This window comes from Bufo bufo, chromosome 4 (assembly GCF_905171765.1).
Source record: "Bufo bufo chromosome 4, aBufBuf1.1, whole genome shotgun sequence".
Lineage (NCBI taxonomy): Eukaryota > Metazoa > Chordata > Amphibia > Anura > Bufonidae > Bufo > Bufo bufo.
In genome coordinates this window covers 282,813,788-282,828,440 of record NC_053392.1, presented here as the reverse complement: position 1 = coordinate 282,828,440, position 14,653 = coordinate 282,813,788, and the positions used below count along the sequence as shown (strand labels likewise).

Here is a 14,653-nt window from a genome sequence, read left to right as displayed (position 1 = left end):
TGATATGGCTTATTACAGTTATAACCCCTTTAACTAGTAATCCAAAAAATAATATATAATACGGTTTAAAAAGCTGGTCATTATCGCTATAGGATACGGGTGAGGTCTGTAACAACAGAGTGACTGGATATACCATAAGTGTACGCTCTTACATCCACTATGTCTATATGACCACACTGTGGTCCACCTCTCTAAGAGCCTTGATCATGGCAACGGTCCCCCACTAAGCAGACATTTTATAGAATATACAAATCAATATACCATAACTGTATAAAGTGGTAAAAAGAATTTCAGTTGTGTAAGTCTGTTCTGTATTTCTATTTAATATAAAAAATATACATTTAAATTGCACTGTAAGCCCTCACGGGCAGGGTTCTCTCTCCTTCTGGACCAGTTTGTAACTTATCATGCTTATTGTACTTATTTTTGTATTATGTATGTACACCCCTTGTCATATGTACAGTGCCATGGAATAAATGGCACTTTAATAATAAATAATAGTAACACTTAAACTTACATTGGACATTCATTTCTCAATTTTGCAAAAGCTCTATCTTCAGTCAGTGAATGGAAATATTCAATTGTGCAATTGTGTGAGTGGCCCATTTTCTGGACAGATTGTCAGTCTCGGTATGCAAGCAATATTTCATTCATTGACAGCAAGCAGAGATTTTGAAACTAGGGTTTTGTAAACTGGGGTAGCTGGATTTTTTGAAAACTTAAACACAAATCGCATCAGAAAGCTAGATAACTTACCAGAGCCTTCTGCTTGGACGCTCAGATTGCTCGGACATAAAGCTTGTGCTGCTGAGACGTGAGGCACTACTGGTACGGGAAATGGCTGACACATCGCTGACATCACTATCTGATGATTTGGCTGAGACGTTGTCACAACTTCGATATTGATCTTTATGCATGTTATACTATAAAGAGAGAAAAACTCTTTAAAACATGTAAAATGTTGCCATAGTTCACAATAGATGTACCCAGATCACTATGACCAGACTTAAAGGGACTGTCCAGCTTGAAAAATTCAGTTTAAATGTTAAAATAGAACAGACAGCACTTACTAATATACTGGAATTGACCAAGATTTACCGTCCAGCTCCACTTCGATCTTGTGTTTAACAATTGTGATCAATGCAGTATGCAAAGGGGGATGGTTGGCTTACCCTTTTCAATAGCTAAGTCAGCTCCCTTCTCTGTCTATGCACTGGTCATGATAGAGAAGGGGGCTGGCTTAGCTACTGAAATGAGTCAGGAATCCCCCTTCACACAAAGCCCTGGTCAATGGTCATACCAACACAGGATACTCTCTCCCATGTTTAACACAAGCTGGCAACTCAGCTGCCAAAACCAGAAATAATACAGTTGTAATAAAAAGTAAGTGAACCCTTTGGAATTACCTGGGTATCTACAATGGCTACTAATAAAATGTGGTCTAACAGATATCTAAATATCAATTAAAAACACAATCTAACTAAACTATGGTAATACCATGCAACCAGTTGTATTGTGCATATCTTTTATTAAGCATATATATCCACAGCACAGGCAGAAAGTAAGTGAATCCTTAAATTTAATACCTGTAGATCCCCCTTTAGCAGCAATCACATCCACAAAATATGTCATGTAGTTGCAAATTGATTTGCAAGATTTGAGGAGGAATCTTGGATTGAACTTGACCATTCCAAAAAACAAATCTTCTTTTTCAACCATTCTTTAGTTGGCTTGGTTGATTATTTTGGGCCAATGTCTTGCTGCAGCATTCAAGATTTCTTCAGCATGAAGTCATAGACTTCTGCCCTTATATTCTTCTTTAAAATGTTTTCATACACCTTAGTAACTATCATTTCCTCAATGGTCGCAAAACATCCAGGCCCTGAGGCAGCAATCAGCCCCATATCAGCAAATAGTGTTTATTTACTTCATTATTATCTGCGTTTTCCCTCAATTCATCCATGCAAATCTTACATATGATAGACTGTTTGGGATTAATCATTATTACAAATATATTGTTCTGGATCATCCTTTTGATATCTGTTGCTTCCATAGCTGGTCAGGATATCAGGACCTAACGAGACAGACCAGAAGTGCCTAGCGCTGAGACCACAGAGACGGGGCAGGCGTGGAAGATTGCATGTCAAGCTGAGGCTAAGTGCTACGTTTATCGGAGACAAGGCTGAGCAGCAATGTTCCTGACATCATGGAGTTAGAGGGGCACACTATTTTTAGGGCCAACAGGTTGGCTACAGCTTCAGGTATCTGGAGATCTGGAGTTTCCTATTATTAAGTGCAGGCCCTTCTATCATTCATGTAAGTTCACTTGTATTGTTGCTGTTGCAGTCTATGTTCTTCCAGATGCTAATATTAAAGGGGTTGTTTCACTTCAGAAAATGGCATTTATCATGTAGAGAAAGTTAATACAAGAAACTTACTTATGTATTGTCATTGTCCACATTGCCTTCTTTGCTGGCTAGACTCATTTTTCCATCACATTATACACTGCTCGTTTCCATGGTTACGACCACTCTGAAATCCAGCAGTGGTGGCCGTGCTTGCACACTATTGAAAAAACTGCCGGACTATAAGAACTCTCATGCATGGTCCTAGCTACCAGAGAGGCCTGCACTTTTCTCTTCATTGTGCAAGCACGGCCACTGCTGCTGGATTACTGGGTGGTCGTAACCATGCAAACGAGAAATGTATAATGTGATGGAAAAATTAATTTTACAAGCAATAGAAGCAATATGGACAATGATGGTACATTAGTAAGTGCCTTGTAATAACTTTTTCTACATGATAAATGCCATATGGTGAAGTGAGACAACCCCTTTCAAGTGGCTATGAAAGATCGTTGCGCTGCTATTGGCAAGCTACATCGCAAACCAAGCATCCTGATGGAGTCTTTATTGTTAATGGGGAATTTAATCATTATAATTTGAGACCTGGTCTTCCAAAGTTTCATCAGAATGTCTCCTGTAATACAAGGGGACAAAAAACAAACCTCATCTATATACTAATGTGGCCAATGCTTACAAGACCACACTTCTCCCTCATCTCGGGCAGTCTGACCACCTTTCTCTGATTTTGTTTCCTAAGTATACCCCAGTTATTAAATGGGGGAAACCTACAACAAGGTCTGTTAAGATCTGGATGACTAGGGCTGATTCCTTTCTTCAGCATCAATTCCGCAATACTGATTGGAGTGTGTTTGCAGCTCAAGCCACCATAGACTCTGGTATTAATATTCATACTTATACTAAACTAGTAACTACTCATAAAATAATAAAGACTTTTCCTAACCAGATGCCCCGGATGAACAGAGAGGTTCACCTTCTGGTTAGAGCAAGAGATGATGATTTCAGGCTCGGGGGTCAGGAGGCTTATAGTTCACCTACAGTCGTGGCCAAAAGTTTTGAGAATGACACAAATATTTGTTTTCACAAAGTTTGCTGCTAAACTGCTTTTAGATCTTTGTTTCAGTTGTTTCTGTGATGTAGTGAAATATAATTACACGCACTTCATACATTTCAAAGGCTTTTATCGACAATTACATGACATTTATGCAAAGAGTCAGTATTTGCAGTGTTGGCCCTTCTTTTTCAGGACCTCTGCAATTCGACTGGGCATGCTCTCAATCAACTTCTGGGCCAATTCCTGACTGATAGCAACCCATTCTTTCATAATCACTTCTTGGAGTTTGTCAGAATTAGTGGGTTTTTGTTTGTCCACCGCCTCTTGAGGATTGACCACAAGTTCTCAATGGGATTAAGATCTGGGGAGTTTCCAGGCCATGGACCCAAAATGTCAACGTTTTGGTCCCCGAGCCACTTAGTTATCACTTTTGCCTTATGGCACGGTGCTCCATCGTGCTGGAAAATGCATTGTTCTTCACCAAACTGTTGTTGGATTGTTGGAAGAAGTTGCTATTGGAGGGTGTTTTGGTACCATTCTTTATTCATGGCTGTGTTTTTGGGCAAAATTGTGAGTGAGCCCACTCCCTTAGATGAGAAGCAACCCCACACATGAATGGTCTCAGGATGCTTTACTGTTGGCATGACACAGGACTGATGGTAGCGCTCACCTTTTCTTCTCCGGACAAGCTTTTTTCCAGATGCCCCAAACAATCGGAAAGAGGCTTCATCAGAGAATATGACTTTGCCCCAGTCCTGCAGAAGATCAATCTGTCCCTGATGTTTTTTTTGGAGAGAAGTGGCTTCTTTGCTGGCCTTCTTGACACCAGGCCATCTTCCAAAAGTCTTCGCCTCACTATAAATTGTTGATTGAGGTGAAATCTTAGTAGCCACAATATCCTTGCCTGTGAAGCCATTTTTATGCAATGCAATGATGGCTGCACGTGTTTCTTTGCAGGTCAACATGGTTAACAATGGAAGAACAATGATTTCAAGCATCACCCTCCTTTTAACATGTCAAGTCTGCCATTTTAACCCAATCAGCCTGACATAATGATCTCCAGCCTTGTGCTCGTCAACATTCTCACCTGAGTTAACAAGACGATTACTGAAATGATCTCAGCAGGTCCTTTAATGACAGCAATGAAATGCAGTGGAAAGGTTTTTTTGGGATTAAGTTAATTTTCATGACAAAGAAGGACTATGCAATTCATCTGATCACTCTTCATAACATTCTGGAGTATATGCAAATTGCTATTATAAAAACTTAAGCAACAACTTTTCCAATTTCCAATATTTATGTAATTCTCAAAACTTTTGGCCACGACTGTAGAGCCAATCTTAAGAAGGGCATTTTAAAGGCTAAATATTGTTCTAAACAGAGGATTGAGGAGCAGCTTAATTCTCTTGATTTCCATTGTATGTGGCAGGGCATACCTCAATTACTGAATTTAAACCATCTAACACTTTTATGCTCACTTTCATAGAGGAAACAAGGTGGATTTCTCTAAAATAGAGTTAGAACCTGATAAGCTGCCACTCAAACTTTCCACTATGGATGTTTGCCATATGTTGAGTAGGGTGAATGCACAGAAGGCAGCTGACCCTGGTGGAGTGTGTTAAAAGCTTGTGTTATGCAATTGGCTGGGGACTTCACTGACATTTTCTGTCATTAGCCTAAGCAAAAGTTCCAACTAGCTTTAAAGGTGTTTTCCTCCCATTTATATTGATCATCAGGACAGATCATCAATATCTGATAGGCGAGGGTCCGACACCCAGAACCCCCGATGATCAGCTGTTTAAGAAGGAGGAGGCAGCGTTCCCTGTGAGTGCTGATTCTTGTTTATTAAACTGTCTGCCGTCTAAGAAGTTACGGCAGTACAGTGTAATGAGTAGTACTTGCTCAATTTACTTGAATGGAGCCAGTACTTATAATTACACTACACCACCGCTCCACAGGAGACTACGTATAGTCTGATGTAGAAGAAGCAGCGCTCACATGATATTGACAATAGGTTATCAATATAAATGGCAGGGTAACCCCCATAAGACCACCATTATTGTGCCAATGTTGAGGTCTCTGACTGCTTCAGCTCTGAATTATTTCTATCCTGTTGCGTTAACTTAAATTATCTCAAAGTGCTTTGAAAAATGTGTTCTTTCTCATTTCAAATCATGCTTGCCTGGAACGATATCAGTTTGTCTATCAACGAAAAAGGGCAACAGAAGACGCCATTTCCACTGAGCGCCACACTGTATTGACTAATTTGGATTATCAAACCTCACATGTTAGAATGCTGTTCACTGATTTTAGTTCAGTATTCAATATGGTGATTCCCTCCAGGTTGATGTCTAAGCTTGGTCAGATTGGTATTAGTACATCCCAGTGCTGTTGGATTCTGGAGTTCAGAGTTAATTTATATGATCTTTTTTCCAGTCCTATTATACTGAATACTGGTATGCCACAAGACTGTGTATTGAGTCCTCTTCTGTATTCCCTGTTCACCTATGACTGTTTCTGTTTCTGGTTTTAATTCTGTAATCAAGTTCATGAATGATATCACAGTGACAGGTATTAGAGATGATGAGAGGTCGTACAGGGATAAGGTGCAGCATCTGGCTGCTTGATGTCATGATAACTTAGCACTTAATACTAATATTAAAAAGATCATTGTAGATTTTAGGAGGGTTAGGAGCAGGGAACACGCTACTATTCGCCTTAAAGGAGCTGTGGTGGAACGAGTGTCTGGTTTTAAGTTTCTCTGCATTCATATATCTTATGATTTTATTTGGTCCCTAAACTACTCTGTTACCGTTAAAAAAGTGCAACACCTTTTATATTTTTAAAGATGCCTTAAGAAAGCTCACTAGTGTCCCAGAATATTGGTCGACTTCTATGGTTGCACCATTGAGAGTACTTACAAGCTGCTCAACATATTATAGGGATTCAGCTACCATCTATTGATAGCATTTATCATAAGCGTTGTTTGAGTCGTGCAAGAAGGATTTCAGAGGATGTCTCCCATCTGAATCATGGACTTTGTATTCTCCTTTCATCAGGTAGCGTCTATAGGTGTCCCTGTTCCTGCACCTGTAGGTTCAGAAAAAGCTTTTTTCCGGAGGCTATGATCATGTTAAACTCAGAATTGCACTATGGTACTGCATTTAAAAAGGACCTTTCACCACTATTAAAACATATTTGCTTTAATAGCTCCATGCATTCCCCATGTAATGACAATTCTGGAGCATCTATTCTTATGGCTCTATGTTGTCCCATTCCGTTATTATTTCTACTAGAAGTTATGAATGAATTGCTAGCAGTCTGCATTAAGGGTACAGGGGGGAGGTAACCAGTTGGGGGTGTATACCTGCACATACTCACTCTATCCAATCAGTGCAGCCATTTTCAGACTGTGCAGGTACACCCCCCCCCCCCCCGACTGGTTACCACCCCCTCAGTACCGTTACTGAAGGCTAATAGCAATTCATTCATAACTTCTAATAGAAATAATAACGTAATGGCACAACATAGAGCCATAAGCATAGATTCTCCAGAATTGTTATTACATGGGGAATTCATGATGCTATGAAAACAGACATGTCAGAAGTGGTGAAAGGTCCTCTAAGTATGCTATATATTTGGTATTCTTAGTATTTATATGTAAATAATACCATATTTGGCATTTCTGGTTGGATGTAAACTGCATTTCATTGGCTTTGTTTTTGTACTTGCACAGTTACGATAAAATAGATTCTAATCTAATCATGATGCTTCACAGGTGGGATGAGGTTGTGTAGTGCACTGTTCTTTTCGTCCAAAGATGGTTTTATGTATTTGTTCATAAGTTCCACTTTTGTCTTTAAATAGAACCTATTTCCAGAAGTATTGTGGAACATCTAGGTGGTCTAGGGCAAACTTGGGATGGGCCACAATGTTTTTTTCTCTACACAGCAACACTTTCTTTTCCTTCAGTGCCTTTTCCTTCAGCAATTCAAATAGCTAAACAGTGGGGTTTTCGAAAGTCAAACCGTACAGATATGATATTGATAATCTTATAGATAGTCATCAATATTAGGGTCACTTAAAGGGGGTTTGTCACTTCACCCTGAAAGTCATCAATGGTGCTCGTGCTTGCACACTATGGGGAAAATAATGTCGACCCTCTCTTGTGACCGGGACCGTGGGAGCGCAAATAAGCTGGTGCTTTTTTTATAGTGTGCAAGCACAACCACGCTGGTGGATGGCAGGGAGGTCATAACCATGAAAACGAGCAATGTATAATGTGATAGAAAAATTATTCCAGCCAGCAAAGGAAGCGTATCGCCACAGATAAAATCGGCGTAAAAATAATGAACAAGATAACTGGATAAAATTTTAGTGTGGCATGGCCGTACTGCTGGTATGGTATATTTGTGGATATCTGATGAGAGAATGTTGTCTTGTAGAGATGGATCACAGGTCTGCTAGGTGTGAATAGAACTTATGCATGTAAAAGAAAGTTTAGGATATTGTAGTATTAGTGTATTTTTCATACATTTTACTAAAATGGAATAAAAATATATTATACCTGATTACTGTTCTTACAGCAAATAAGAGAAATAAAACTGTTACTGTAGATTGAGATACAAGATATACGGTAACATTTTCTCTACCAATGAAATAAAGTTTAAAAATAACAACTAAGAAAAATGAATGCAATATTTTTTGAGGTATAGGTTCTGTCTATACAAATGACTTTCCTAAAATCAATAGTACACAACTAAATATTTAAAGCGTATCTCTCGTTTCAGGCAACACACTTTGAACAAGCTGTCGTTTACATGACGAATAGCAGTATTTCAGATCATTATGTGACTTCTACTCTACATTCTCAGCAGCTTTCCCTCTCTTATTGTTTTCTTCAAGCTCTGCTCCACAAGGGGTGGAGACTAGCTGCTATGATGTCTCCCATACACTGCACACATAGAGAAGAGGAAATCCACTCCAATATCTCTCTGTATGGATTAAAAGTAAAGTGGAGAAAGCACTTACATATTCTTGCAGATTAATTTTAATTAATTTTGAGTAAGGCGTGTTCATGTAAGGTGTGACGTTTTGGACAGCATAGCAAACAGGCTATGGCAATGCAGGACACTAGACAGAAGATGTTGACCAGCATCTTACATAGTTAATATGGAAGAATAAAGGACATAAATCCATCAAGCTCAACCAAGGGATGGGAGGGGACACTAATTTTAGAAAAAGGGGAATGAGACCCAGATTTCTACACATTTTATAAGCCTTAATGCAATTTACTTTTAAGATCTAAGCCCTTTTTAAAACTGTCCAATGTTCCTGCTGTGACCAAGTCCTGAGGTAGACTATTCAACAGATTCACAGCTCTCACAGTAAAAATCCTTGAGGAGTGGAGAAGGAACTTTTTTTTCTCCAAACGGAGGCAGTGCCCCCCTTGTCTTTTGAGGTGATTTTACATGGAACAGTTTTTCGCCATATTTTTTGTATGGCCCATTTATATACTTGAATAGGTTAACCATGTCCTCCCGTAGATATTTCTACTCAAGACTAAATACCCCCTATCAGTTTATTTGCTCGCCTTTGTACTTTTTCCAGCTCCAGGACATCCTTTCTATAAACTAGTGCCCAGAACTGAACTGCATATTCCTGAGAGTCCATGCCTCGTTTAATGCATGACAATATCTTGCTAGCCTCAGAAGCAGCTGATTGACATTGTATTCTGTTATTTAATCTATAATCTACAAGTACACCCTAAATCCTTTTCTAAAAGTGACTACCAGTGTTACCTCCCCTAGGACATATGATGCATGTAGATTATGCATAACTTTACATTTATCCACATGCCCAAACACCCAGTGTCCAAATCAGCCTGTGGCGTTTAGACATCTTCCATAAACTGCACAATAGTCCTTCAGTAGTTTTTAATTAAATTACAAACTATACTTTCTAAGCCTATAGACCTTATTTTACCTAGTAAACGTCTATGAGGGACAGTATAAAAAGCCTTTGCAAAATCCAGAAACACTACATCCACAGCCGTCCCTCTGTCTAGGCTTCTACTCACCTCCTCATAAAAACAACTCAGGTTAGTCTGAGAACTTCTGTCCTTAGTAAACCCATGCTGGTTATCACTTATCATATTATTAACAGTCACATACTTCATTTTTCCCAACACAGATGTTACACTAACTGGTCTATAATTACCTGTGGAGGACCAAGAGCCTTTCTTTGAATTTGGGCACCACATTTGCCTTGTGCTAGTCATTTGGGATTGTACCAGTCCTTAGAGAGTCTCTAAAAATTATAACCGGTAATGACTGAACTGAGTTCTTTAAAAACGTGTGGGTGTAATCCATCTGGACCCGGAGCCTTGTTCACATTTACCCTATTGAACTTGGCTTGGACCATATCTACAGTTAGCCAATTGATTATGTTACTGGATGTACTAACAGTCCTGGCACCACAGATATCAACTCCTTTCTCTTCTTTTGTATATACAAAGCTACAAAAAAAAAACATTTAGTAACTCTGCACTTTCCTGATCTTCAGTGATCATCCCCTATTGCCGTTATTTAGAGGACCTACCTTCTCTGACCTTGGTTTTTTAGCATTTATATATTGAAAGGATTTTTGGATTTGTTTTGCTCTATTTTGCCACCTGCTGTTCGTTTTGTATTTTTGCAGATTTTATCTTTTTTTTCTTTCTTTTTTTACAAATTTTATTAAACTGTCATATTATATATATATATTTTTTTCTTTTTGCTAAAGTGTAGGGCAAGTGATAGGTAACAATTTTGCAATAGATTTTATTTAGCCAAAATGTTTATTTTTGGTAGAAAACTGGGGCAGAAATGGCCCTTAGCAGCACTCTTCAAAAGAGCGTTGCTAAGGGCCATCCGTCCATTAGAAAAGACGGGCTGTGCAGACACTGTGCTTCTGACTCGTGCTTCCCTGGGAGACAGAAAGCTGGGCACAGGAGTCTTAGGAGTTAAAATTACATTTATATTCCCCCTTTCTATGCAATCTAATGCTCTGTTACAGTCTCTGACCTGCGATCCCTGTGATAATAGTTCATGAAGCAGCCGCCGGCTCACTGCGCACAGTGTTTCTACTTCCGGCAGCAGCTTCATGAATTATTATCACAGGGATCGCAGGTCAGTGAATGTAACGGAGCATTAGATTGCATAGAAAGGGGGAATATAAATGTAATTTTAACTCCTAAGACTCCTGTGCCCAGCCTTCTGTCTCCCAGGGAAGCACGAGTCAGAAGCACAGCGTCTGCACAGCCCGTCTTTTCCAATGGATGGATGGCCCTTATCAACGCTCTTTTGAAGAGTGCTGCTAAGGGCCATTTCAGCCCCAGTTTTTACCAAAAATAAACGTTTTGGCTAAATAAAGTCTATTGCAAAATTGTTACCTATCACTTGCCCTACACTTTAGCAAAAAAAATAAAATATATATATATATATATATATATATATATGACAGTTATCCTTTAACCACCTCAGCTCCCCTAGCTTAAACCCCCTTAATGACCAGACCACTTTTTACAATTCTGCACTACACTACTTTCACGGTTTATTGCTCGGTCATACAACTTACCACCCAAATGAATTTTACCTCCTTTTCTTCTCACTAATAGAGCTTTCATTTGGTGGTATTTCATTGCTGCTGACATTTTTACTTTTTTTTATATTAATCAAAATTTACCGAAATTTTTGCAAAAAAATGAAAATTTTCACTTTCAGTTGTAAATTTTTCTCTAAATTTATTGTTCTACATGTCTTTGATTAAAAAAAATGCAATAAGTGTATATTTATTGGTTTGCGCAAAAGTTATAGCGTTTACAAACTATGGTACAAAAATGTGAATTTCCGCATTTTGAAGCAGCTCTGACTTTCTGAGCACCTGTCATGTTTCCTGAGGTTCTACAATGCCCAGACAGTAGAAACACCCCACAAATGACCCCATTTCGGAAAGTAGACACCCTAAGGTATTCGCTGATGGGCATAGTGAGTTCATAGAAGTTTTTATTTTTTGTCACAAGTTAGCGGAAAATGATGATTTTTATTTTTTCTTACAAAGTCTCATATTCCACTAACTTGTGACAAAAAATAAAAACTTCCATGAACTCTTCTTTCCAAAATGGGGTCACTTGTGGGGTATTTATACTGCCCTGGCATTTTAGGGGACCTAAAGCGTGAGAAGAAGTCTGGAATCCAAATGCCTAAAAAATGCCCTGTGAAATCCTAAAGGTGCTCTCTATAATTTGGGCCCCTTTGGGCACCTAGGCTGCAAAAAAGTGTCACACATGTGGTATCGCCATACTCAGAAGAAGTAGGGCAATGTGTTTTGGGGTGTATTTTTACATATACCCATGCTGGGTGAGAGAAATATATCTCTAAAAGTCAACTTTTCCCATTTTTTTATACAAAGTTGTCATTTTAGAGAGATATTTCTCTCACCCAGCATGGGTATATGTAAAAAGACACCCCAAAACACATTGCCCAACTTCTCCAGAGTACGGCGATACCACATGTGTGACACTTTTTTGCAGCCTAGGTGCGTAAAGGGGCCCAAAGGGGCCCAAATTCTAAAGAGCACCTTTAGGATTTCACAGGGCATTATGTAAAAATACACCCCAAAACACATTGCCCTACTTCTCCTAAGTACGGCGATACCACATGTGTGACACTTTTTTGCAGCCTAGGTACGCAAAGGGGCCCAAATTCCAATGAGAATCTTTACGATTTCACAGGGCATTTTTTTACGCATTTGGATTCCAAATTACTTCTCACGCTTTAGGTCCCCTAAAATGCCAGGGCAGTATAAATACCCCACAAGTGACCCCATTTTGGAAAGGAGACATCCCAAGGTATTCCGTGAGGGGCATGGCGAGTTCCTAGAATATTTTTTTTTTGGCACAAGTAAGCGGAAAATTTATTTATTTATTTTTTCTCTTACAAAGTCTCATATTCCATTAACTTGTGACAAAAAATATAATTTTAAATGAACTCCCCAAGCAAAAGGCTGTAGATGTACTCGTTTACCTCCTGATCCTGTGAATGTGCGCTGCTGTGTGCGCGCGTTCACAGGAAATCTAGCGTATCGCGAGAGGACGCATCGGCGCGTCCAGAAGGAATAACAGGGCCGCCGCCAGGACGCAATCTTGCGTTCGGCGGTCCTGAGGTGGTTAAGCCTTTTGTAAATTTCAAAGGCTACGGTGGACCCCTCAGATTTGTATGTTATAAATGCCCTTTTTTGTAATTTAGTGCCCTTTTTACAGTAGCTGTAAGCCATGTGGGGTTTAATGTAGCCGCTTATACTTGCTACCTACGGGAATAAAGTTTGCAGTGTAATTACCTAATGTGGATTTAAAGCTCTCCCATTTATCCTCAGTATTATTATGTGACAGTAGCTGCTCCCAGTCTATGCCCTGAATTGCTGCCCTCAACCCAGGGAAATTAGCCTTTTAAAAATTCATTGTTTTTGTTCTACCAGCCAGAGTTTGCTTTTTATAGTTCATGGGGAATATAATTATATTGTGATCACTATTACCTAGTGTTTTACAAACAGTAACATTTCCAACAAGCTCTGCATTGTTAGAAATTACTAGATCTGACAGAGCATTGCCCCTATTGTGATCTTCTACTGGCCCATAAAGTGGTCCTGCAGCAAGTTAAGGAATTTTATCTCCTTTGCAGTAGAGGCAGAATCATGACCAAAGGCAATATCTGGAAAGTTAAAATCTCCTATTATGACCACTGTACAGTGGCGTAACTTGAAATAACTGGGCCCCACAGCAAATATTTGAATGGGTCCCCCTTCCCCAGTAACCCCTCCACTCATGCAAACCCTGCTCCTGTGGCTAGTCAAGATCAAGCTCTCAGATGAGGCCCGACAGCCGCTCAGTCCGTTTTCTACAGTATCACTGTAAATACTGTCATTGTATAATACTGTTGAAGGGGCCCTGACAATACAATCTTTTAGCCCTCCTTCTGAGTTGGGGCCCCAAAGCAGCAGCTTCCCCTGCTTCCCCTATAGCTACGCCCCTGCCACTGTACGAGCCTGTGCAGCCAGCTCTATTTGGTTATAAAACTGAACCTCTATCTCCTTTCTTGATGTTAGAGGGTCGATAGATTTGATTTGTAACAGGTCCATGTTACTAACAGCTTTGTTTTTCATACGTGTATAGTTCTACCCAGTCACCTCCCTACTTTCCTCACTAACCCCAGCCCACACGAATTCCCCACTGCACCCTCATATATCACAATCTATCTACACTTTCTACCCCCTTAGGACTCAGGCACACAGCCAAATGGCCGTGGTGCCCGTATTGCAGACCACAAAGCCTAATGACTTGAATGGGTCCGCAATCCGCAAAATACGTTACTGTGCGCAGCAGAGGCACAGATCGGAAGTCCATGGACGCCCTACGAAGTGCTTCAGTGGGATTTTGGTCCATGCCTCTGCACCGCCCCAAAAAATTTGTGTGGTGCAGATTTGTGGGTCTGCATCTGCAAACGCCATGCACTTTGCCGGTACCTGTGCATTGCGGACCGCTATTTGCGGTCTACAGCACGATCACAGGGCACACAGGCTCATGTGCATGGCCCCTTATTCGTATGACCCCCCCTCCTCCCAGATCCTAGTTTAAAACCTCCTCCAGCCGTTTAAAGGGAGTCTGTCCCCACTATATGACCATATACAGCGCATACATGGCTCTGTAGCACAGCTATACATGAATGTAATGGTAATGGTACCTTTGTTATTTTCTATTCCCTTGTATCATCCTGTCACAGCCAGACAGCTGAGAAGCGCTCACAGGAGCTTCTCAGATCCTCCTCCTTGAATTTCTTTGTTTTGGTTTAGTTTCTCATCTCGTTAGTCTATCTCAGCTGTCATGCACTTGGACTGATTGCTACCCTTTAAGTTCCTCCCCATAATGCAGTAGTGTGCGGCTGATACAACTTCCTGGAGTGTGTGTGCATGCTGTTCCCAGTTCCCATTTCCCAGTCCTCAGTCGTCTGCAAGATAAGTGCTGTTTATGTATTTATGATTTTGTCTTTTCTGAATCCAGGTGACCCTGACTCCCTCCGTGTCAGTGTAGGGAGCCGGTGGTCGTGTCCCTTCACTATTGTAGGGTCTTCAGGTAATAGATAGCCGAGGAACGTGGATATGCGGCCATCCACCTTTGGGGTGTTCGCATAGGCTGAGCAGT

General features: G+C 40.2%; 1 protein-coding gene across 1 annotated transcript in view; it reads right to left on the bottom strand.

Moving 5' to 3' along the window:
- The window catches only part of RIMS1 (regulating synaptic membrane exocytosis 1), a 293,279-nt gene that overhangs the window by 110,970 nt on the left and 167,656 nt on the right, over positions 1–14,653 (bottom strand). The window contains exon 11 of the mRNA XM_040430037.1: positions 757–923. Within this exon, the coding sequence (XP_040285971.1) occupies positions 757–923 (167 nt within the window). The remainder of the gene's footprint in view (positions 1–756; positions 924–14,653) is intronic.